This window comes from Ostrinia furnacalis, unplaced genomic scaffold (genome assembly GCF_004193835.3).
Source record: "Ostrinia furnacalis isolate ACB-3 unplaced genomic scaffold, ASM419383v2 OfSCF1403, whole genome shotgun sequence".
In the NCBI taxonomy this organism is placed as follows: Eukaryota; Metazoa; Arthropoda; class Insecta; order Lepidoptera; family Crambidae; genus Ostrinia; species Ostrinia furnacalis.
In genome coordinates this window covers 130,319-152,907 of record NW_021131642.1, presented here as the reverse complement: position 1 = coordinate 152,907, position 22,589 = coordinate 130,319, and the positions used below count along the sequence as shown (strand labels likewise).

At 39.6% G+C, this 22,589-nt stretch overlaps 2 protein-coding genes across 2 annotated transcripts; one reads left to right on the top strand and one right to left on the bottom strand.

Moving 5' to 3' along the window:
• Nucleotides 1-754: 754 nt before the first annotated feature.
• Nucleotides 755-8,017, bottom strand: Mdh2 (malate dehydrogenase 2). Its single transcript, XM_028304160.1, has 6 exons — nucleotides 7,833-8,017; nucleotides 7,481-7,691; nucleotides 6,394-6,590; nucleotides 4,207-4,446; nucleotides 2,876-2,968; nucleotides 755-1,404 (listed from the first exon to the last, which is right to left on the bottom strand). The coding sequence occupies exons 1-6, from the start codon at nucleotides 7,908-7,910 to the stop codon at nucleotides 1,189-1,191; spliced, it is 1,035 nt and encodes a 344-aa protein (XP_028159961.1). The 5' UTR covers nucleotides 7,911-8,017; the 3' UTR covers nucleotides 755-1,188.
• Nucleotides 8,018-8,662: 645 nt separating this feature from the next.
• Nucleotides 8,663-21,006, top strand: Vps45 (vacuolar protein sorting 45). The gene is made up of 11 exons (XM_028304171.1): nucleotides 8,663-8,847; nucleotides 9,069-9,267; nucleotides 9,464-9,613; nucleotides 10,258-10,517; nucleotides 11,605-11,730; nucleotides 12,519-12,659; nucleotides 14,293-14,430; nucleotides 15,439-15,590; nucleotides 16,592-16,691; nucleotides 19,705-19,816; nucleotides 20,682-21,006. Exons 1-11 carry the CDS (start codon nucleotides 8,755-8,757, stop codon nucleotides 20,909-20,911), a joined length of 1,701 nt encoding a protein of 566 aa, XP_028159972.1. The 5' UTR covers nucleotides 8,663-8,754; the 3' UTR covers nucleotides 20,912-21,006.
• Nucleotides 21,007-22,589: the final 1,583 nt, after the last annotated feature.

Below are 22,589 nucleotides of genomic sequence, written 5' to 3'. Positions count from 1 at the left end.
CATTGTTGTTATGTCTAGTTATGTTAGATATCAGTCAGACAATCGCCTTATAAAGATAATCTATACAGATATCATTTAGCTGATGATTTATGGTTGGATAATAAATCATGATAGGCATCTTACTCGTATAAATAGCAATGGTCTCGTAACATATATTCTATGTAGTAAATAAGTTATTTTCATTCACTCTAATAAAGAGGTTGTAAAACCCTACAACATCTTTGTAACATTATAAAATGCATGAACAAAAAAAAGCAAATGGTCGGGGGGTCGCAAAAGATTTTTTCATGGAGGGTCGTGCATGAAAAAGGTTGAAAAACACTGGTGTAGTATATTAATTTGTATCTTGAAAATATAAACATACAACCTGTGAAATCTCCGGCTCTGTAAAGAGAGTCTACCCTATTATTCTCTATTGCATTGACGTCAATAAATGATGATGAAAGCTTATCGTATAAGTTTACTATAAACAAGAATATTGTTCGTACTGATAACGCTAAATTGCGTAATTGATCTATTTACGATCACTGTATGGATGAACCTTTCTTTTGTCACCAAGCACGCGTGTTGTGCGTGCAACTTATTATTGNACCGCTCGGTTTTTGCATGCCCTATTGTACATACATTTCCTTAAAGACTTAAATAAAAATATAACTTTTCGTCATGATCTTAGACTTCACAAAGTCTACGCAAACTTATTTAGCTACAGTGTTTTTTCAAGTTTATGTAAAAAGGGGTCAAATAATACAAAAGCTGTAGGTAACACAGTTTATTACCACATACACAATCACGTGTTAAACATAACATCAAATATTTACAACAACCATCCATCATATACCGGCCGGGCAACTTTGGTACTGGCAAATCAGATGAACAATATATACTTAACAATTTAATAAATAAAATGCAAATAAATTAATAACTTTGTTGGTAGGTTTCCTAAAATAGGCATGATTTAATCACTATAAACTCTTACACTATTTATGCTTAGTTAAAGTGCAACTATAATAAAAAAGGATTCAGTTAAAAATGGATCTATAAAATTGATCTAAAATCACTATTCATTCACCTACATACCAGTCGCTACCATCTGCAAGATGCTAAGTAAAAGTTGTTCTTACAACTTTGTTAGCTTATTTCTTACGTTAACCTTAGTTGATAAATACTATGTATTGCTTGTAATACTCTTTACTTGCTGTTTTTGACGAATTCCTCGCCGACCTTGATGTTCTTGAGGAGTTCAGGGATGGCAGCCTTGAGGAGTTCCTTCTCGTAGGCGTTGAGGGTTCCGAAGCCGAGGTTCTTCTCCACTCCGTTCTTGCCGAGAACTACGGGGTTGGCGAAGTAGGGAGATTCGGTGATATCGGACTTGATGTACGCGCATTCCACTACGTTCGATTCTCCCTGGAACAAATGGGTTTTTGTAATACACAGTTTTCCCACGTTTGTTAGTGCAGTATTTATTTAATGGAATTTTTTTTGGTAAACATAGTAAAATTTCACACTATGTTAGTGCAATAGTTACAAAATAAAAAGTTGGATAAGATAGGCATTCTGAAAGAGCAGTAGTTGTGTAAATTAGTTAATATTTACTACGCCCGTAAAGGAGTTGAAGAACCAGACTATGGCGACATATTGGCTGCGTTTGGCAGAAAATATCGTTTATAGATGACCCACGCTGAACTGTACCACCAAACTCAATGACAGGGGGGCGCTATCATCGTTCAACCATAAGGTTTCCAACATGGCAAAAATCGGAACCAGCGATCCGGTATTGACGGTGGCGCCCCGCTGTCAATGTCATGCATAGGACAGTTCAGTATTTTGGAACTATAATAGAAATTGTGACAACCGCCGAAACTTGTTTTCGGCTATAGTCTTTTTCACCTATAGATGACCCACGCTGAACTGTCCCGCCAAACTCAATGACAGGGGGGCGCTACCATCGTTCAAGTATATGGTTTCCAACATGGCAAAAATCTGAACCAGCGATCCGGTATTGACGGTGGCGCCCCACTGTCAATGTCATCGACAGGACAGTCCAGTATTTTGGAACTATAAGATGATCCGTATGACGTTTCGAGTTTGAAAGATTTAGAGATGTCACATAACTAAACCATAGCGATTTATCTATCGATTTTTTTCGAAGAGTTAGTAAAACCTACTTTTAGAGAAATATTTTGTATAGGTGTTATTTAACAAAAAACATGTTTTTTTTAATTACAAATATTATTGCAACAATTTTTTATTGATAATATTCAAATTTCATGGTTCGTGTTCTAAAAAACGATTCCTAAAAAGTACTGGTTCTGTTTCTTTAAATTAAAAACTATTAATTTATTTTCAATGCGATTATTAAAGTCAATAATCGAAAAATATAGTTGATTTTTATGATGTTTTTAATAACTAAGTATTCACTGCAATCGATTAATGAACCGCGGAAATAATAGATTTTATCATACAAGAAATACCCCAGCACTAAATCTATTCCGTTTCACACATTGTGTACATTAAATAAAAAATATTTTTACATCGCATTTAATTAAAATATAATCAATAGACTCAGATTTTACTATATATTTCAAGACAAGTAGTTAATTTACTTTTATTATATTGCTAATAAAATACAAATATTTTTTCATAAATATTCTGCATAATATGTAGTATGCGTAATATGGATAACCTTGAAGTGTCATACGGATCATCTTACGTGAAAAAGACTATAGGACACGTTTGCTAAACTTCAAAAGTGACGTTTTCCCATACATTTTTTTACCGCTAAAAAGACGTCATATTACAGTAGCTAGTGCTATTTTCTGCCAAACACCCCCATTATGTCTGCATCAGTAAGTATTAGTAGTATGTAGTTAGTTACCTTGAGTCCCCGCAGCACGGCGCCGGCGAGACGCGCGCCCGCGAACGCCATGGACAGAGTAGCGGAGCCACCGCCAGCCTTAGCCTTCACCACCTATAGACAGATACGGGTATTTTAATAATCAGATATATGTACTGTTTAGTTTAGCGTATACATACACACTAGTCCGCGACATTAGAAAGAGGCAATTTTTGCAACAAACAAAGATGGATAACATTAATTCCAAGCTATCTATCGACGTTGAAGTGACTATACCTCCTAACTGCATTAACTTTTTTGGTTTACAGGAGGTAGAAAAAAATACGTTAATATGTTAATATTAAAAAGAAATATCAGTTAGGAGAAAAATTTCCAATGGAAAAAGTCCACGCGAATTTAAATTTTAAGATAATAAATCGATTTCTTAAAAAAAATAGTTAGGATTAATTTTCACTTCAACGTCGCTATGTATCACTCTTTGAGTAGATTTTTATCATGATGCATTACAAAATAGTTCATGATTCAAGTCTGTGATTGTTTCAATTTCAATATTTAAACAATTTGAGGGTAAAGATTCAAACATGTGCAATTTGTGCAAAGGATGCTTCAACAATGAGATATTAAACAGTCTATAGTACATTCCTTTTTGTTGCCAAATAGCTCATATTACAATAACTACTTAAAATACCAGTGTAGTGCTGTTCAATCAATCGGTTTGACACCACCAATCAATTTACGTGTTTTTGAGCTGAAAAGGCGAACCTTGCACTCATTTTGTATTCATTCATTTATATTCATTAATTACATTGGAGTTACTTTGGTTTTATTTAAGTAAATTGTTTAAAAATTATCATTGGAGGTCATAGTAAATTTTCTCAGCGAAAACATTCACAAACAACAGTCGACAGCACATTAGATATCATTTCTGTACCAAAATGTGCAAGTATTGTAAACTGTATACTGTAATAATTTAATATGTTGGGCCAAATAAAATATTTTCTTTCTTTCTTTCTTTCACAAAATCGTACCGCGTCGTCGTAAGATGCCACAGCATTTGGCCTGATGTACAGACAACGGCTCGTCAAGCTAAACCATCATGTAAAGCGAGGTCGCCGAGCACGTAGAATTTAGTCCATTGATCCCAACTCTCGCTCGCACACTAACTGCGGGCGCCCGTCGCACAGTCGCGACAGCAATATAATTACGCGCGAGCGATAAGGATGGGTAGCTTGGGGTCATTGGACGAAATTCTACGAGCTCGGCGACCGGACTATAGTTGTAATACGCGCGATTTTGTTACAAAAGTGAAAAAATGATGAGATCTTTCATCTGTCTGGGCTGGTTGAACTCACCTCAGTACCGGCTTCCTGGATCCTTCCCGTCAGCGCCTTAATCTGATCCTGAGACGTCAATTTGACAGCTGGCTGGCTCTGGCTCAGTACAGGGATGATGGTGACCCCCGAGTGGCCCCCGATGACGGGGATGGAGACGGAGCGGGGGTCCACGCCGTTGATCTCTCCGATGAAGGCGGCCGCACGGACCACGTCGAGGGTGGTGACTCCGAGAATGCGGTTGGGGTCGTAGCAACCGGCCTGGGAAGTTAAGTTTAGTTTAAAATACTGTTTCTGTGGTTAAAATGATTATTTATTTATTGGAAAAGTATGTAGAGCAACACTGCCTTACCGTCGAATGCCTATTTCACAGTTTATATGGTACTTTTTGACCTTGACCCTAAACATTATCATATAGTGCATTGGTTCCCAAAGTTTAAAGGGGGGCGCAGGCCATCTGTATGAAACCTGCGACCGCTGAGAGAATGCATTCCAGACTGCTCGATACGACCAATAAATAATCTTGACTGGAGGAGGATTTCTTTGTATGGTCGAAAGGGGGCGCATGTATAGTGCATACTGGCAAGAACTAGTTCGATGACGTCACGCCACCGATGCGGTTTAAAAAGACCGGATATTGGTGGTGGGGCGGCGTAGAAGTGGCAAAGGCCAAAGGTAATCTTTTGAGATAGGGGCAGTTGGTCATTAGTTCTAGTATGACTAATTTTAACGTCAGGTGTTTGTAATTTGAAACAATTCGTAAACGAGACAGTAGAGAGTAGAGTACTCTTCTATAATTCATTGTTGTTATGACTGGTTATGTTAGATATCAGTCAGACAATCGCCTTATAAAGATAATCTATACAGATATCATTTAGCTGATGATTTATGGTTGGATAATAAATCATGATAGGCATCTTACTCGTGTAAATAGCAATGATCTCGTAACACATATTCTATGTAGTAAATAGTTATTTTCAGTCACTATAATTTATAATAGTATTATGTAAAGTAGACCAATGACTGTAAGCAATCGATAATGCAAAATTTGATCAGAACACATGGCAACTGGTAATTCTGTATATCTATACTAGTCTATACTAATATTATAAATGCGAAAGTAACTCTGTCTGTCTGTCTCGCTTTTACGCCTAAACCACTGATACGATTTTGATGAAAGGCATAGAGATAGTTTGAGTACCAGGAAAGGACATAGGATAATTTTATTCCGGTTTTTGAAACAGGGACGCGCGCGATAAAGTTTTTCTGTGACAGACAAAATTACACGCGGGCGAAGCCGCGGGCGGAAAGCTAGTATTCAATGTGTAGTATATTAATTTGTATCTTGAAAATAACAACTACAACCTGTGAAATCTCCGGCTTTGTAAAGAGAGTCTACCATATTATTCTCTATTGCATTGACGTCAATAAAGCGATGATGAAAGCTTATCTATAAGTTTACTATAAACAAGAATATTGTTCGTACTGATAACGCTAAATTGCGTAATTGATCTATTTACGATCAATGTATGGATGAACCTTTCTTTTGTCACCAAGCACGCGTGTTGTGCGTGCAACTTATTATTAAAAGCACTTAACGTATTTGCGCATTGTTTTGCAAGCTGGTTTATTGACTATAGTTTTATCTAGAACATAAATTACTGACTCAAATCATGTTTTGACTATAATGTTTTATGAGGAAAGAAAGTAGATTTAGCATAGGTACTAATTAATAACTAGCTATATGGTGAGCTTTTTACCACCATAAAAAATTCTATATTCTACGTTTATCAGGGACAATGTAGTAATGGTGAAAGAATTTTGTAAATTAGTCTAGTAGTTTCGGAGCTTATTCAACACAAACAATCAAAACTTTCAATCAAAGTTTTTTAATATTAATGTAGATAGATTCTTTGCCTAGTATTTATTTTATACTTTAAGCTTTATCCAGTTTGATCCATGCTCTTGTTAAACCATTTTAGACACATAGTTAGCACAAGTAATAACTATGGCTGGGTTGCACCATCTTATTTTAACTTTAACAAACATTAAAAATCTGTTAAACTTCATACAAAACACTGGTTTTCATTATAGTTACAGTTAAAGTTAGATGGTGCAATTCAACCTAAAACTCCATACAAAAAACACCGGTTATCATTAAAGTTACGGTGAAAGTTATATGATGCAACTCAGCCTAAGATATCTTACCTTCTTGAGGACCTCCGAAGCGATGGGCACCATTGAGTTGACGGGGTTGGTGATGATGGCCATGATGGCTTTGGGCGAGTTCTGTGCCACACACTTGGCCAGGTCGCGGACGATGGAGGCGTTGGTGTTGAACAGGTCATCACGGGTCATGCCGGGCTTGCGGGGCACTCCGGCAGGGATGACTACCAGGTCAGCGCCTGGAGATACGAAAATTTATTAACATAATTCAAATTCAAATATTTTATTCAGTACATAGGCCCTTTCCAGGGCACTTATACACGTCCCAAATATACATAGCTTGCCCTACCACCATTGGAGGATATACATATACCATAGGAGTGTGCAATGCACTTGAGCCATTCAACAACATGGCAAAGGGTAATAAGATATTTTTTATAAATGAACTATCTTTTTGCCTTATAGTAAAATGTGTATTGTGCAACTTGTGGTCATGATTAAGGAAATAAAATAAAGAAATATTTAATTTACAGCACAACAGACTGCATAATTATTGCAAAGGAGCCCCTGAGGCTGCTACATAAAAGGGTGAAGTACAATAAAAGGAAAACTTTCAATTTTAATGCACATTCTTGGGAAGTAACATAAGATTTTAAGTGTAACTAAAGATAATAGGCTGGGTTGCAACACCTAACACAATAACCGGTGTTTTTGAATGGTTTGATAGATTTTTAATGTTTAGTAAAGTTAAAGTAAGGTGCTACTCTAGGCTGAGTAGCACTGAGTAGTTTATTAAATAAAAAATTGCAAATGTTCAAAGTACATTATACAACACACATGCTAGGTTGGTGTTGACAATTCCAACTAGATACTTGTCCTACATTCAGTTACAATGCCAAGGTCAGCAAAATTGTTTGGGTTTGTTGAAGTTTGGACGGAAACCTCTACAGTAATACAAATAACACAAAATTGATTTAGGAGTGACTCAAAGATTACATAAAGATAGTAGATATCAATATTTAAGGAATCACATCCATAATTTTGTCAACTAACTAGAGGTTATAGCATGTTACATAACAATATTTTTTGCGACAAAATTGCGGGAAAAGTTTTCTGTAACTTTCTTTACCTTTAATGGCTTCGGCGAGCTCCTCAGGCCCCTTGTGGCCAGTGACCTTGGCCGGGGTGTCCATGTGAGAAAGGTCCACGGCAACGCCGGGCGTCACTGGGGCCAGGTCGTACAGGGCCAGCCTGGTCACCAGGGGGTTCTGCTTGAGCAGGAGCGCCAGGGGCTGGCCGATACCCCCGGCGGCACCAGCCACCGCCACTTTGAAATTTTTCTGAAAACCACCACATAATTTGTACCACACTCCTCACGTACACCGTACATAGCTGTTCTCAGTACCACTTGTGATTTCTAGCTTGAAGCCTGAACCTGGAAGTTGGAACCACGATGATTTAAACCTTGGACAGGTACTCACTTGAGAGGTTGTGGAGAAATTCTTGGCGCCATTCTGGGCGGCGACCGAAGCCACGGGTTTCAGGGCGCGGGAGAACATCTTTAGGTTTGATATTAGTGGAAGTATCCGATTCTAAATGAAATTATTGGATAAACTTCCAACTGACCCTGCCGACCTTTTGTAGATAATAGCCAGTGATGTGCTACAATCGTGTATGTATGACACGACACTACGTCATCATTGCTGTCAAATAACTTAGTCGATTGTAATCGAATACATAGTCGAAGTCGATTATTATGTGATTATTTGAGATAATAGAACATTTACCGCCTTATTTACTGGGCACTTCAAAAATGTTTTGTAACTAAACTAAAACAAAACTAAAAGTGTACTTGTAAGCATTTAATTTTATGTAATATTTTAAAAACATTTTTGAAGTGCGCGGTAAATACGGTAAATAAGGTGGTAAAGGATCTACTCAAATAATCACAGAATAATCGACTATGTATTCGATTAAAATAAATAACCGAATAAATAATTAAAAAGTAGTGTGAAAGCAGCGAAAATAGTTGGTCAAGTTGGCTTACAAAACACTGTGGACACGGAGAGCGGAATGAGGGAACATGTTCATGGCCCACTGCCCACACCATAGAGAAAAGTAATACATAGGAAACCCACACTATGCCCACTTTGCCCACACCTCAGCTCACTTCATAATCATTTGTTGGACCGAAAAGTTCTTCTTCTTCTTCTTTGGTTTATGGCGATGAACTTGCGTTTTTTTGCGACCGAAAAGTTAATATAGCGGTAAAATAAGCTCACTGACAGTTTTTGAGTTTGACACACGAATTTGGGGTGTATGGTGTATCTGTCAAGTTTACTTTCGATATTTTTGTTTGTAAAATTGAATTTTTAGGTAATAAAATACACAAAAACTAACAAAATGAATGTGATACAAGCAGTTAAAATGTATATAACAAAAATGACGGAGGAGAGTGGCCCCGGAATGAAAGTAATACTTATGGACAAGGAGACTGTAAGTTTTCTAATATTTTCAAAATAATTTCATGCTTAGCTGCCCTTAGCTTAAATATTTTACTTTAGGTATTAAAATTTCCATGACTAATGCACATATTAATTGCCATATTCAGTAATTGAAACAACAGAGTTGGAATAAATTGTAGACTGACTTCTGAAATTACTGAAATCATTTTAAAATTATGCGATTGATCTTTAGTGTCTATTTATTAATTTCAGACCAGTATAATAAGCATGGTATTCAGCCAATCGGAGATTCTCCAGAAGGAGGTATATCTTTTCGAACGTATCGACAATATCAGCAAATGGGACAACATGAAGCACATGAAATGCATTGTGTTTGTGCGACCGACCTCCGAGAATGTAGCTCTGCTGTCCAGAGAGCTGAGGCATCCAAAATATGGGGTTTATTTTATATGTAAGTTTTACATTTTATTCATTCAAGAATATAACCAGTGTTTTTTCTGTTCTTTTTGTTATGCATGTATTGACTATTATGAAATGAATATATTCAGATTCAGATTTATAAGAAAAAAAGAAACAAAATATGCAAACTGGGAAAAGTGAAATTAATCTATTTATCTTTTTTTCTATGTTGGATAATGGTGTTTCAGACTTCAGTAACGTGATCTCCAAGTCAGACGTGAAGACGTTGGCGGAGTGTGACGAGCAGGAGACAGTGCGTGAGGTGCACGAAGTGTTTGCGGACTACCTGGCCGTGGATCAGCATTTGTTCTCGTTCAATATCGTTGGCTGTATGAATGGTAAGATTTAAAACTTCATAGGAATTCTTAGAAGCAAAGTAGTTTTTTAATTCTTGGCAATGTTTCAATTTCAATCAATCAAATCAAAATTTCAATCAGAGCAAACCTTTATAATTTAAAAATTTTAAAGAACTGCATTTTTGTCAGAATCAATTTCTTTTAACATACTCAGCATTTTTTATTCCAAGTTGCTTCTGTCCTTTCTGCTATAAAGGAGTGGGCAGCTAAACTCCTGTCCTCCCTCGGCATGCCCATGATGAATGAAATGAAAAAAGAAACCATGGTCCATGAAACCAGGTCATTCCTGAAACCGACTACCTAGCTGTGATAGGCTTGCTAGCCTTGCTGCTATTGATTGATTGTTTTCCATTTCTATCTAAAGCCCAGTCTGTGAGCACGTAGAATTTTGTCCAATGACCCCAAGCTACCCATCCTTATCGCTCGCGCGTAATTATGTTGATATCGCGCTCGCACACTCACTGCGGGCGCCCGTCGCACTGTCGCGACAGCAATATAATTACGCGCGAGCAATAAGGATGGGAAGCTTGGGGTCATTGGACAAAATTCTACGTGCTCACAGACCAGACTATATCTATGTTTCTGAAATATAGTCTTCCATTCTATCTATCTATCCAACCTTCCAGGTCGTTCCTGGAACCAGAACCACCTCCAGCGCTGTTCTCAAGGCCTCCTAGCGCTTCTACTCTCTCTCAAGCGTCGTGCTGTCATCCGCTACGACGCCGCATCAGACGGCTGTGCTCGTCTAGCGGAGAGACTTAGAGACCTGCTGCGGAGGGAGGCAGCGTTGATAGATAATAACGTGCCGGTCACCGGAGACGTGCCTACGCCTATCGTGCTGATATTGGATAGGATGGATGACCCGGTCACTCCATTGTTGAACCAGGTATGGAAATAAGGGTAAAAGACTGGTTGACGAAACCCCATACAAAAGAAATGACGAATTTTAGTGGATAGACAATGTCAGTCAGATGATATACTTTTTATGAGCTGTGAAAGGTGATCCTACTAGATATTTTTTGTATTGACGAGCAAGACGAGATGACGTCACTTTTTGCCTATTTATTGATTTAGTTATTGACTTATATGCTACTAAAAATCTTATTTTACACTCAATTGAGTTTTCAGGGCTAGAATTTTGTGTTGGAATTTTCACAAAGTATTGGGTATTGGAAGCTGTGTAAGCTTTGAAAAGGAGACAATAAGTAAATGAATTTATTTCCAGTGCTTGAGTTACTGAATCCCTAATAATCTAGTGTGTTTGTATATGTTACGGTCAAAGTGATAAATGTGAAAATTATGAATAATCGCCGGTTATTATAAATAATTACCGCATGATTTGGTAAATGTGATTAATATGAGGTCATTTATGTGTGTATAAAACTAAATAGGCGGCTTAGCTAAATAGCCCGCCGCACCTTAACCTATTTTTCACTTTAAATCAAAACATTATGTTATAGGCATCATGGAAAAGTAATATTATGCAAGAAACATTCCAAACTCATTATGCAAAATTATATTAATATATGATATCAAAACGTTCAAAAGTTTGGCTGAACACGAGCACGTACACAAGATGTTGTTCTCTTTTATGAAATTTGTTAGTACTAAGGTTGAATTATATTAAATAATCACTGTTAAATGTGATTAATTTATCACTTTAACCGCGACTGTCGGTAATTATTCATAATAACCGGTTATTATTAATAATTTTCAATTTATCACATTAAGCGTAACATATACACTGTATCCCAAAATTCAGTGCTAAGCTTAATTTACGAAAAATAAAAAAAATGAATCTTTAAATTTTTTTCTTATTTTTCCTAAAGTATTCATGACCACGTCCACCCTACGCGCCGGCCTATCGTTGAATTTTGGGACAGTATGTATATAAATGTTCGTTTCCAGTGGACATAGTCATTTGTCAGGCTTCCACAACAACCATGCGAAGGTGTAATCTCTCTTATCCCCAGTGGACGTACCAGGCGATGGTGCACGAACTACTAGGGCTCCATAACAACCGCGTGAGCCTGCCGCAAGCACAGCAGGACCTGCGCGAGGTCGTGCTAGCTTCGGAGCAGGACGAGTTCTATGCTAAGGTGGGTTACATTTACATTGTCTGTTTAGGTGTTTATTCTTTACACATACTATTTGCAACAGTTCCAGCTACCCATTCCCGGTCATGTCGTCTCGTTCTATCAAAGAATCACCATTTGATGAGAGCGAGAGAAAAATGGAAATTAGCTGGAACTGTGACTCGGAGAAAAAAGAACTCATTTACGCACGCATACGTACACTAAATTCTGATTCTGTCAAACGGTAAACAGTATTTTGGCACACATGCCAGCAAAAAAAAAGTAACTTTTTTTATATTCTTCTGCTGGATGCAGGCTGTTACCAAGTCTACCAACCGGCCTTTTTGGAAATCATTGGAGAAGGCCTATGTTCGGTAGTGGACGTCCTACGGCTGAAATGGTGATGAAGAATAATATTCTAAGGCCTAAATAAAGAAAAATACTGTCTACAGACAGAAACTGAATCTACATGCTGCGTCTGACCGCCTAAATTGAGTCGTTTTAATCTTACTAATATTATAAATGCGAAAGTTTGTATGGATGTCTGGATGTGAACATGTTTGTTACTCTTTCACGCAAAAACTACTGAACGGATTTTGATGAAACTTTACAGTATTATTGTTTATAACCCAAATTAACATATAGGCTATAATTTATGATGATCAGTTAAAAAGTAAATTTCACGCGGGTGAAGCCGCGGGCAAAAGCTAGTATGCAATATTTTTATGTGATATGTAATAAAAAATATCTCTCTACCTTGATTTCTTTGAAGGGTAATTTGTACTCGTATCTAAAAAATATTTTTACAACAGAACCTGTACTCCAACTTCGGCGAGATCGGGCAGACGATGAAGTTGTTAATGGACGAGTTCCAGAAGAAAGCCAAGAGCCACCAGAAGGTCGAGACCATCGACGACATGAAGAACTTCGTCGAGCAGTACCCGCTGTTCAAGGTGAGCCACTAAGTACATAATTTACAAGTAAATGAAGCACATTTTCAGTTGTACGGACGGACGACGATAAATCGAGCCGGAAATACAAATACACATGTTTTAGTTGGGCATGGCAATTCAAGCTAATTAATGGCTATACTTTACTGAAATGGCGGCACAGGCTGAGACGCGAGTAGAAGCTAGTATTTTTAGCATAGGCCCAGACCACCAACTGAAAAAATATGAAAGTGCGCACATTATACCGATTTGGTATCGGCCGATTGTTCGTTCGTTCGTTCGTTTCAGCCAAATGACGTCCACTGCTGGACAAAGCCAGCCGGAGTAGTATCCAGGCTCTTCCCGCGACCTTTACGAGATCGTCGGTCCACCTAGTAGGAGGCCTGCCCACGCTACGTCTTCCAGCCCGTGGTCGCCACTGAAGAACTTTTCTGCCCCAACGGCCATCGTCTCTACGAGCTATCGGCCGATTGTTCATAGAAATTAAAATCCCACCAAAAACATTCTGTAAAAAACTAGCCAAGTCTCGATGGAGCTGCTTGTTTATCTCTAAAAAGTAATGAAATCTAGACAAAGTCGTGCCAAGTCTATGGTTCCTTACTGCGATTTCTTTATTATTATAGTTAATGTTGTGTGACTTGGCCGTTGAAGGGTACAAAACCAGGTAATCCATGACACCATTGCACCAATCTGTCGTCGTCATTTTTTACGATATTAAACACAAATAAACTCAACGACCTTTAAAATGGTCAACGAATCAGAATTGTTTTAATAACATAACCTTAGCGAACCTTACAATATAATAAACGAAATCAACGAAATGCAAATTACACAACATTCAACTTAATCGACGGGGGGCTCTAGAAAGGAAAAAAATCTGGACACCGCTTGCTAGTGCTAGCGCCATCTAACGGTGAGCGATACAGGCGAATACCACGGGGNAGAAATTTATAACGAAACTGACATTAATAAAAGTTTCAATAAATTTCATGAATTATTCACGCTTCTCTATAAACTTTGTTTTCCAAAAATTAAAATAAACGTTGACTTATTAAAAAGATATAAAAACAATTGGGTGACTAATGGATTGAAACTGAGTTGCAGAAAGAAACGGAAACTACGATATAACTATTACAACAATAAAACACAACATAATNCCCCAGATGGAGCCCAAATATCGGCCAACTAAAAGTCGGTGGTCTGCGCCTAGTCTTACTTGATGTAAACTTACTGCATAAGTGTCTAGTAAAATTAAGATTTTCCTGTATTTAGCTCGTATTTTTTGTGTGGTCTTATTAAATTAATCCTCCAATTCTAGATCCTAATGATTTGTTAACAGTTTTGTGCAAATCAAACGAATCATCATCATCATCAACAGCCCTTTACAGTCCACTGCTGGACTATGAGCCTTCTACACTATAGTGGAGGGTTTTGCCATAATCTCCACGCTTGGCAGGCGGGTTGGAGATCGCAGTTTAAAAGATTGATGTTTGTCAGAGAGCGCTGCTGCCCATTCTCTGTTTGATGTGTAGTCTCTAAGTCGCCTCTTACGACACCCGCGGGAAGAGTAGGGACATCAAACGAATATTCAAAGAAAAATAGGGGTCACAACGATTAACGAATATGGTATTTTCAGAAAATGTCGGGCACAGTGACGCGCCACGTGACAGTGGTAGGCGAGCTGTCGGCGCTGGTGGCACGACACAACCTGCTAGACGTTTCTGAGTTGGAGCAAGAAATCGCCTGCCAGAGCGACCACGCCAAGCATCTGCAGGTCAGTGTGGATCTATCTTTACTTCCTCCAGGACTCAATGTGGATCCGCCTTAAACTGGACTCTTGGGACTAGCTTAGTTCATAGCAAGCATGAGGGTTCATTGGGGACAGTAGAGACAGTGACGTCACAATGTCGTTAAAATGGGGTTAGTGACGTCACATTAAGGACAGTGACGTCACAGTGGTGGGCGAGCTGGTGGAGCGACACAACCTGTTAGACGTTTCTGAGTTGGAGCAAGAAATTGCCTGCCAGAGCGACCACGCCAAGCATTTACAGGTTAGTTTGGATCCAGGAATCCATCAGCAGGAATCCAGGATTAAACTGGGCTTTTGGGTCTAGCTTAGTTCATTCATAGCGAGCATGAGTGTTTCGACATCGGGTAAAGTGACGTCACAATGTCGACTTAGCGTTGGGCGAGCTATGGGGATAGTGAAGGCACAGTAGTGGACCAGCTTTGGGTCCAATAAATGTCCTCTGGGTCTTTTGAACTAATTTATCCTTTGTTATTAGATTGGCGGTCATGTTTTAGATACTGGCTATACAGGAATGGTGGGTAATAGACACTATCAGTCTTTGAACGTTTTATTCACTCATAGAGATGAAAAATGACCCCAATCGACTACCTTATGAGTCGGCCGTTCGGTGTAGTGGTTCGAAACGAACTACTATTCCGGAGGTAGCGGGTTCGATTCCCGCACAGTGCAAACATTTGTGTGCATGAACATATTTGTTTGTATTGGACTGGGTGTTTTCTATGTATAATAAGTATGTATTTACAAAAAAAAAAGTATTTAAGTATATTTATATCCGTTGTCTAGTACCCATAGTACAAGCTTTGCTTAGTTTGGGACTAGAAGCGCAGTGTAAAATGTCTAAGGTTATTTATTATTATTATTATTTATTATATGATAATTCAATACTAACACCTTCAATACTAAAACTGGTATAGCTAATTATTTTATTTTTTGCGAGTTTAGTGTGATTAATATTTATGTATCTATCGACAGCGAATCAAGGCGCTCATCGCCAACGAATCGGTTCGTCACCACGACGCGCTCAAGCTCGTACTTCTCTATGCGCTGCGATACCACACACACGCAAGCAACGCGCTACCGTCACTGCTGCAAGCGCTAGCAGCCCGCCAGTGCCCCGAGCCCAAGTGAGTGACGCGCTACAGGACGCGACGCGACGCTACAGGACGCGACGCGACGCTACAGGACGCGACGCGACGCTACAGGGAGCGACGCGCTACCGTCACTGCTGCAAGCGCTAGCAGCCCGCCAGTGCCCCGAGCCCAAGTGAGTGACGCGCTACAGGACGCGACGCGACGCGACGCTACAGGACGCGACGCGACGCTACAGGGAGCGACGCGCTACCGTCACTGCTGCAGTCGCTAGCAGCCCGCCAGTGCCCCGAGCCCAAGTGAGTGACGCGCTACAGGACGCGACGCGACGCTACAGGACGCGACGCGGCGCTACAGGCCGTGAAGCGATACTTCAGGACGATACAGGAAACAAATTTAACTTGTTTAACTCTCACTGCGTAACTCTTTCACAACAGTTATCTACACTAACATTAAAAAGAGGACATTTGATTATTTGTTTGTATTGAAGACTCAGAAACTTTGGACCGATTTGAATATTCTTCCACGATTAGAATCTTATAATGTGAGATTCCAATATTATAAATGCGAAAGTTTGTGTGGATGTCTGGATTGTTTTTACTCTTTCACGCAAAAACTACAGAACGGATTTTGATGAAACTTTACAGTATTATTGTTTATAACCCAGAATAACATAGGCTATAATTTATGACGATCTGTGACACTAAATTTCACGCGGGTGAAGCAGCGGGAACAAGAGCGAGCCGTAGCTTGAGATGGAGCCGCGGACGAATGTCCATAATTATGGTGCGTCCAGACTGGGCGAACGCGCTCGCGCGGCAAACTCGACATCCTGCTCACTCAAGAGCAGGGTGAGCAGGATGACCAGCGTGCCGCGCGAGCTCGTTCGCCAAGGCTGGACGCACCATTAGAACATTAATTCGCGGTTTCGTTTCAATGACAGTCCCACATAACCCACTGATTGTCCCCATCGGCCAGTGGGTATGCGCATTTCCTATCGCAAAAAAAGGAGTCTATAATACTAGTGTTGTGTCCAGGCGCGTGCTGCTGGCGCTGGAGCTGTGGGCGGCGCGCGCGCGCAGCGAGCGGCTGTTCCGCGCCATGACGCCGCACTCCATCACCAAGCGGCTGTTCCAGGTCTTTTTTTTTTTTTTTTTGGGATGGACTGTCCCGCTGAAGCGCGCAGGGCGCCACGGTCTTCATGCTTTAATTTTAAATGGTAGGCATGATGACAGATCCTGAAATTTTAAGTATTGATTATTATAACAAAGTACAGATAAAATAGGATAATTTGTAAACTTTTAGTTTATTAAGTTGGGTGAGTAAGTCCATTACAGTTTCAAAAATAAAAACAAAAATACCATAAAAAACCCACACAATTGACATTTATAAATTGTGTGGGCTTTTTATGGTATTTCTATGGTATATACTAGAGATGAAACGGATATCCGGTAACTATCCGGTAGGCCGGATATCCGGCCTAAATTTACTATCCGGCCGGATACCGGATAGTAACTCACTATCCGGCCGGATACCGGATATTAAAAAACTACAACAATTTCCTAATTAATAAAATGAAATACATTAATCTTTAAGCTAAACATTAATAAAATGGCTTATAATAATGACGGCTTTTATTTAAAGTCCAAAAAGTCACAAAAAGTCATATTAAGGCCTTTAACAAAATATTCTTTTTCTGGACTATTCACTCTAATGACGAATACATACATAGTAAATATCTGATAAGTCGAAATATTGCCAAATAAAATAGGCGATCTTTTTTTCACTGATGGTCTGATGTTATGATGCAGTTTAGTCAGATTACACCACATTCACGATGGCAACCGAAANTCCAGGTCGGTTGGCAATCACTGCATGATTTATTACTACGCTATTTTATGTACGTGACACCCAGTGCCCAAAATTGACAACACAACCATATTCCAATGACTGTTTTCGCGAATGACAAATCCGTCAGATGGCAATAAGTAGACGCTAGGTCCAAATGCTGCATGATTGGTTATTTTTGACATGACATTGACAGATATGTCAAAATCCACCAATCACGCAGCAGTCAGACCCCACATCCACGTCCCGCCATCTAGCGGATCTTTCATTCGCGAAAACCCTCATTGTAACAAAGGCAGGATTCACATTGACCGGCGGGAATCGGCGCGAGCGCAGCGTCCGTTCGGCCAAAAATGCCGTGGAATGCGCGCGTCTGTGCACGTATTCGCTGGAATACGCTCGGAGCCGACGCATGCTCGCGCATCCGTCCGGATTGAAATGTCAGTTAATCAGTTGTAAGCAATTACGACTCTAAGAACTGATATGATTGCCATATGTTTGTCTCGAAGCGCTGGTAGAGCCCAAAAGATAAGGAGACATGTAAAGTGCCCCATAAGGGCTACTTTTTCTTTTTTTAATATTTACTATATTTTGACGTTCATAAGTGCCACTTGTGGTCTAATAGTCCAGTCAATAAAGCATTATAGATGGAAATCCGTGGAACACAATTTTTGACTTCGGGACTTTATTGAGACTAGTTAGGAGGTGAACATAGCAAAAGTCCCTGCCCTTAGCCCTTGAGCCGGCGGAGAGAGGGGGGTTTAAAGGTACCAATTTTCGGTTTTTCGCTTAATCCTCGGAAACTATGCGTCCTAGTGACATGACTACTATGAACCAAAAAAAGCTTATTAAATTTGCTACAGGTGCGATAGTCAAGTTTTTTTATATCTTGTATAGTTTTCGCGGCATCTGCTCTAGAAGGCCTGTAATATTGGAAATTTTATTTTTGTCTTACATGTTTCCATCAGGAGAAAATCGACTAAATCAACATTGAGCTAATATTCTAGACATGCGGGAGCATGTTAAGCCTAGTTCCAGTGAGGGGACTGCACCGTGCGTATATTTAGACGAACCAATTGGAGCCACTTTTGACTCCTCATCACTCATAAAGTACTGTGCATTAACACTTCAAATTTGGCTCATGTGTTGAGACTTGCAAGATAAGCATCAGCTTCAAATTTCATAAATATACCTCAAACGGTTCTTTAGGTATTGGCGTCTAAAAATCTACATGGCTGACCTATAAGACCAAATTCTAACCACTTCCAGATGACCTTGAAGGTTCAAATTTGGCATCCAGATAGGTAGTTGTGTAAATACAAAGGAACAAATAAAAAACCAGTAAATTTTAACATTTCACAGGTAATAGATAAATTTTAGTGTCCTAAATGTCGATTTTTGAACGTCAATACCTAAATAACCGCTTGAGGTATATTTATGAAATTTGAAGCTGATGTTTATCTTGCAAGTCTCAACACATGAGCCAAATTTGAAGTGTTAATGCACAGTGCTTTGTGAGTGATGAGGAGTCAAAAGTGGCTCCAATTAGTTCGTCTAAATATACGCACGACGCAGTCCCCTCCCTGGAACTAGGCTTAACATGCTCCCGCATGTCTATAATGTTCGCTTAATGTTGATGTAGTCGATTTTCTCCTGATGGGAACATGTAAGACAAAATTAAAATTTCTAATATTACAGACCTTCTAGAGCAGATGCCGCGAAAACTATACAAGACTAGCTGACCCGGCGAACTTTGTTCCGCCTTAATGGCAATAAATAATGGGATAAAAAGTATCCTATGTCCTTCTCCTGGCTCTAAACTACCTCCCTAACAATTTTCAGCTAAATCAGTTCAGCCGTTCTTGAGTTATAAGCGAAGTAACTAACACGACTTTCTTTTATATATATAGATATAGAAAAACTTGACTGTCTCACCTGTAGCAAATTGAATTAGCTTTTTTTGATTCATAGTAGCCATGTCACTAAGACGCATAGTTTCCGAGGATTAAGCGAAAAACCGAAAAGTGGCACCTTTAAGCCCCCCTCTCCCCGCCGGCTTAAGGGCTAAGGGCGGGGACTTTTACTATGTTCACCTCCTAACTAGTCTAAATAAAGTCCCGAGGTCAGAAATTGTGTTCCAGGGATTTCTCTCTACACCGTCGTTAAAGCATTCATTGACTGGACTATAAACTGAATAAATATTTTTGATTTTGATAATAAAATACTATTTTCTTTACGGCTTCTTTACTATTTTCTAAGTTCACCTCAAGTGTCTAACAAGGTTGTGTCATTTCTTCCGCAGGGGTTAAACGGCGTGGAGAACATCTACACGCAGCACACGCCGGTGCTCAAGGATACTCTTGAAGACCTCATCAAGGGCAAGCTGCGAGAGAACCTCTACCCCACGCTTGGAGGTACATACAATTTTGATGTATATTGTCAGAGACAGATGTTGCATTTTTGACTGGTGGAGAGTGGGAGAAGGATAGGCTTGGTAACCAATATCTGGCTGACCCTGCGATTCTATTTTCCACATTCTCCATGTAGTCAACGTCAAATTTTAATAGGCGACACGGAAAGTGGCCTTATTCCAATAGTAACAAACACGTATTGCGAATTTTTTGCCTACTTTGTGTCACTGTGGTGTCACCAACTATTTGACGCTGACCATACCGTCCAATCAGTTTGTAATCTATGATACTGACGATTGAATTCTACCAAAATTACTGGACTCAGATTTGTAATTTATGTTTCTACATAATATGTCTATATTATAGTTTATCACCATCATAACAGCAACCGCCGCGGGCACCAATGCGAGTGTTTTAGCGAAGACTAAAGGTAGCATTCGGATCAAGACGACCGCGACGCGAGACCGCGACCGGCGACCGCGACCCACTGCTTTATATGAATTAATAGAAAGTGCTGACGGATGCAAGCAACCGAGTCGCGCGACGTGTGGGCGTGGCCTGCCGGCTTCTTGCGTCGCGCGACTCGGTCGCTCACAAGGCAGTGCCGTGACGCGACAGATGCAAAATGGCCCTGTTTTCTTCGCACGAAGACGAAATTTTAATAGAATTAGTAAGTTTCGTATGGGTCGCACGACTCGTGTCGCGAAGATTCGTAAGTAGCTGTCGCCCTGCGACCTGCGACCGGTTGCCTGTCGCGGTCTAGGGTCGTGGTCTCTCGTCGCGGTCGTCTTGATCCGAATGCTACCTTTATACTGAAACTAACTTACCCATGCAAATACTTGCCTTAAAATAAATCTATTTTATCCAGGCGACGACTCCGGCTACGGGCGGCGCCCTCAAGACATTATAGTCTTCATGGTGGGCGGGACCACCTACGAGGAGGCGCTCTCAGTCCACCAGGTCAACCAGGCCTACCCTGGCGTCAGGGTCGTGCTGGGAGGCACCACCATACACAACTCGACGAGCTTCTTCGAGGAGGTCCAGGCTGCGATGCAAGGTGTCCATAGAACGCACACCAGGCATATTAAGAATGTTTAAGTGTATGTAGTTAGAAATCGTGAATGTATTGGACTATGGAAAGTACAGTCGGGATATTACGAGAGGCAACGTATCGTATTGTGGTACAGTCAGCGTTGAAGAGATCGTGACATTCGTGACGCCAATTGTGGCTAAAAACCTTATTCCAATGTAATAAAGACGTGTTGCGAACTTTTTGACTTTTTACTTTGGGGCTAGATGGCGCTGTGTGAAATTGTCCAAAGATATTTATTTATTTGTTTTTGGCTACTTTGGGTGTCACGAACTCTTTGAAGCCGACTGTAATATAAATATATCTTTATTTTCTCATCACACAATCAGCCGGGCTAGGATGTGCGCCGTGATAAAATCTTATTGATGAATTTAGACGACAAATGTATAGACTTATCGCGTAAACTCGATAAAATTGTGCGATTAAAGCTTATCGCGGCACACATCCTAGGCCTAGGTGTATTCCTGTTTTGTGCGACTGATTTATATGCTAGTTAATATCCAGTTAAGGAATCATACTAATTGTTGTTTAATTTTATTACCACGACAGTATCGACTTATTTTTGTTTCAAGTTCCAATTTGTCAAATATTACACCACAAAGATTTTGAGTGTTGAAAAAGTATGTTAAGTTGCATTCCATTCGTGTAAATGTTCATTGTTACATTGAATATTGTGTATTATTATTTTGCCAGATGTGTTTGAGTGATGAGTGTACAGTGTGATTAATTTATTTGTTAATATTAAGTTAAAGTTATTTATGTATTATATTATGGAAATATAAATTATGATTATTCAAGAAATTAATTTATTTTTCATTTTCTATCATCATGGTTTTAATTTGTTATGTCAATCGATTTTGTGTAACATTTACATAAAAATATGGGTTGGAGTATTCAGAGTGAATTTTTCAAGAGTGGTTGCCTGAATTCGACACGTAAAATACTGTAAAAGGTCTTTGGAGCCGATTTAGATTAATTTACAAATAAATAATTGAAAAATTCACCTGTATACAGGTAAATAAAAAATAAAACACTCGACTGTTGTGTTCAAAACACATTTTTTATCATTTTTTATTGAAAAATATCCGCCGGCACAGGTGTGCGTGCCGCCAACAATACAGTAAAACAAAATGCCGTTCGTTTGGCACAAACCGGCGCGTGCGCCGCCAAACTGATTGCCCTCAAGCTGATGCGGCAAGCGTTATCTCCAATTTACAAGAATTAGGCTTCACATGTTCTCTATAAAAACCATTTACATTACAGTTATACCACATTCCGCATACAAATCCTTCAGTCTTTGCTCATACCGGGCGCGGGGGCGTGTGGGCACCGCGGCCCGCGCCCGGTTCACAGTTACTGTTGGTAACAACTACCCGCGAGGGTCAACACACATAAGGCATTTAGAGAATCATTATTCTAACCGTATAGAATATTCTTTACATTGCCCGATGACAATAAATTAAAGTGCCCATATAGGTACGGATGAATCAAGCTGCTCGAATTTGTTAGACCTATCTACGACACGCATCGCGTCTCCACGCAGCTCGGACGCGGTAGAAAGATTTCGAAACAATACAAAGGTTCGTGTAAAATTTCAAGGCACAAAGTTTTCTTCGCCGCTCGCGCGCGAAGCTTTGCTTTGGACATTTCAATCGATTTGAATTTGTTGAGCTTCCGTGCCCGTTG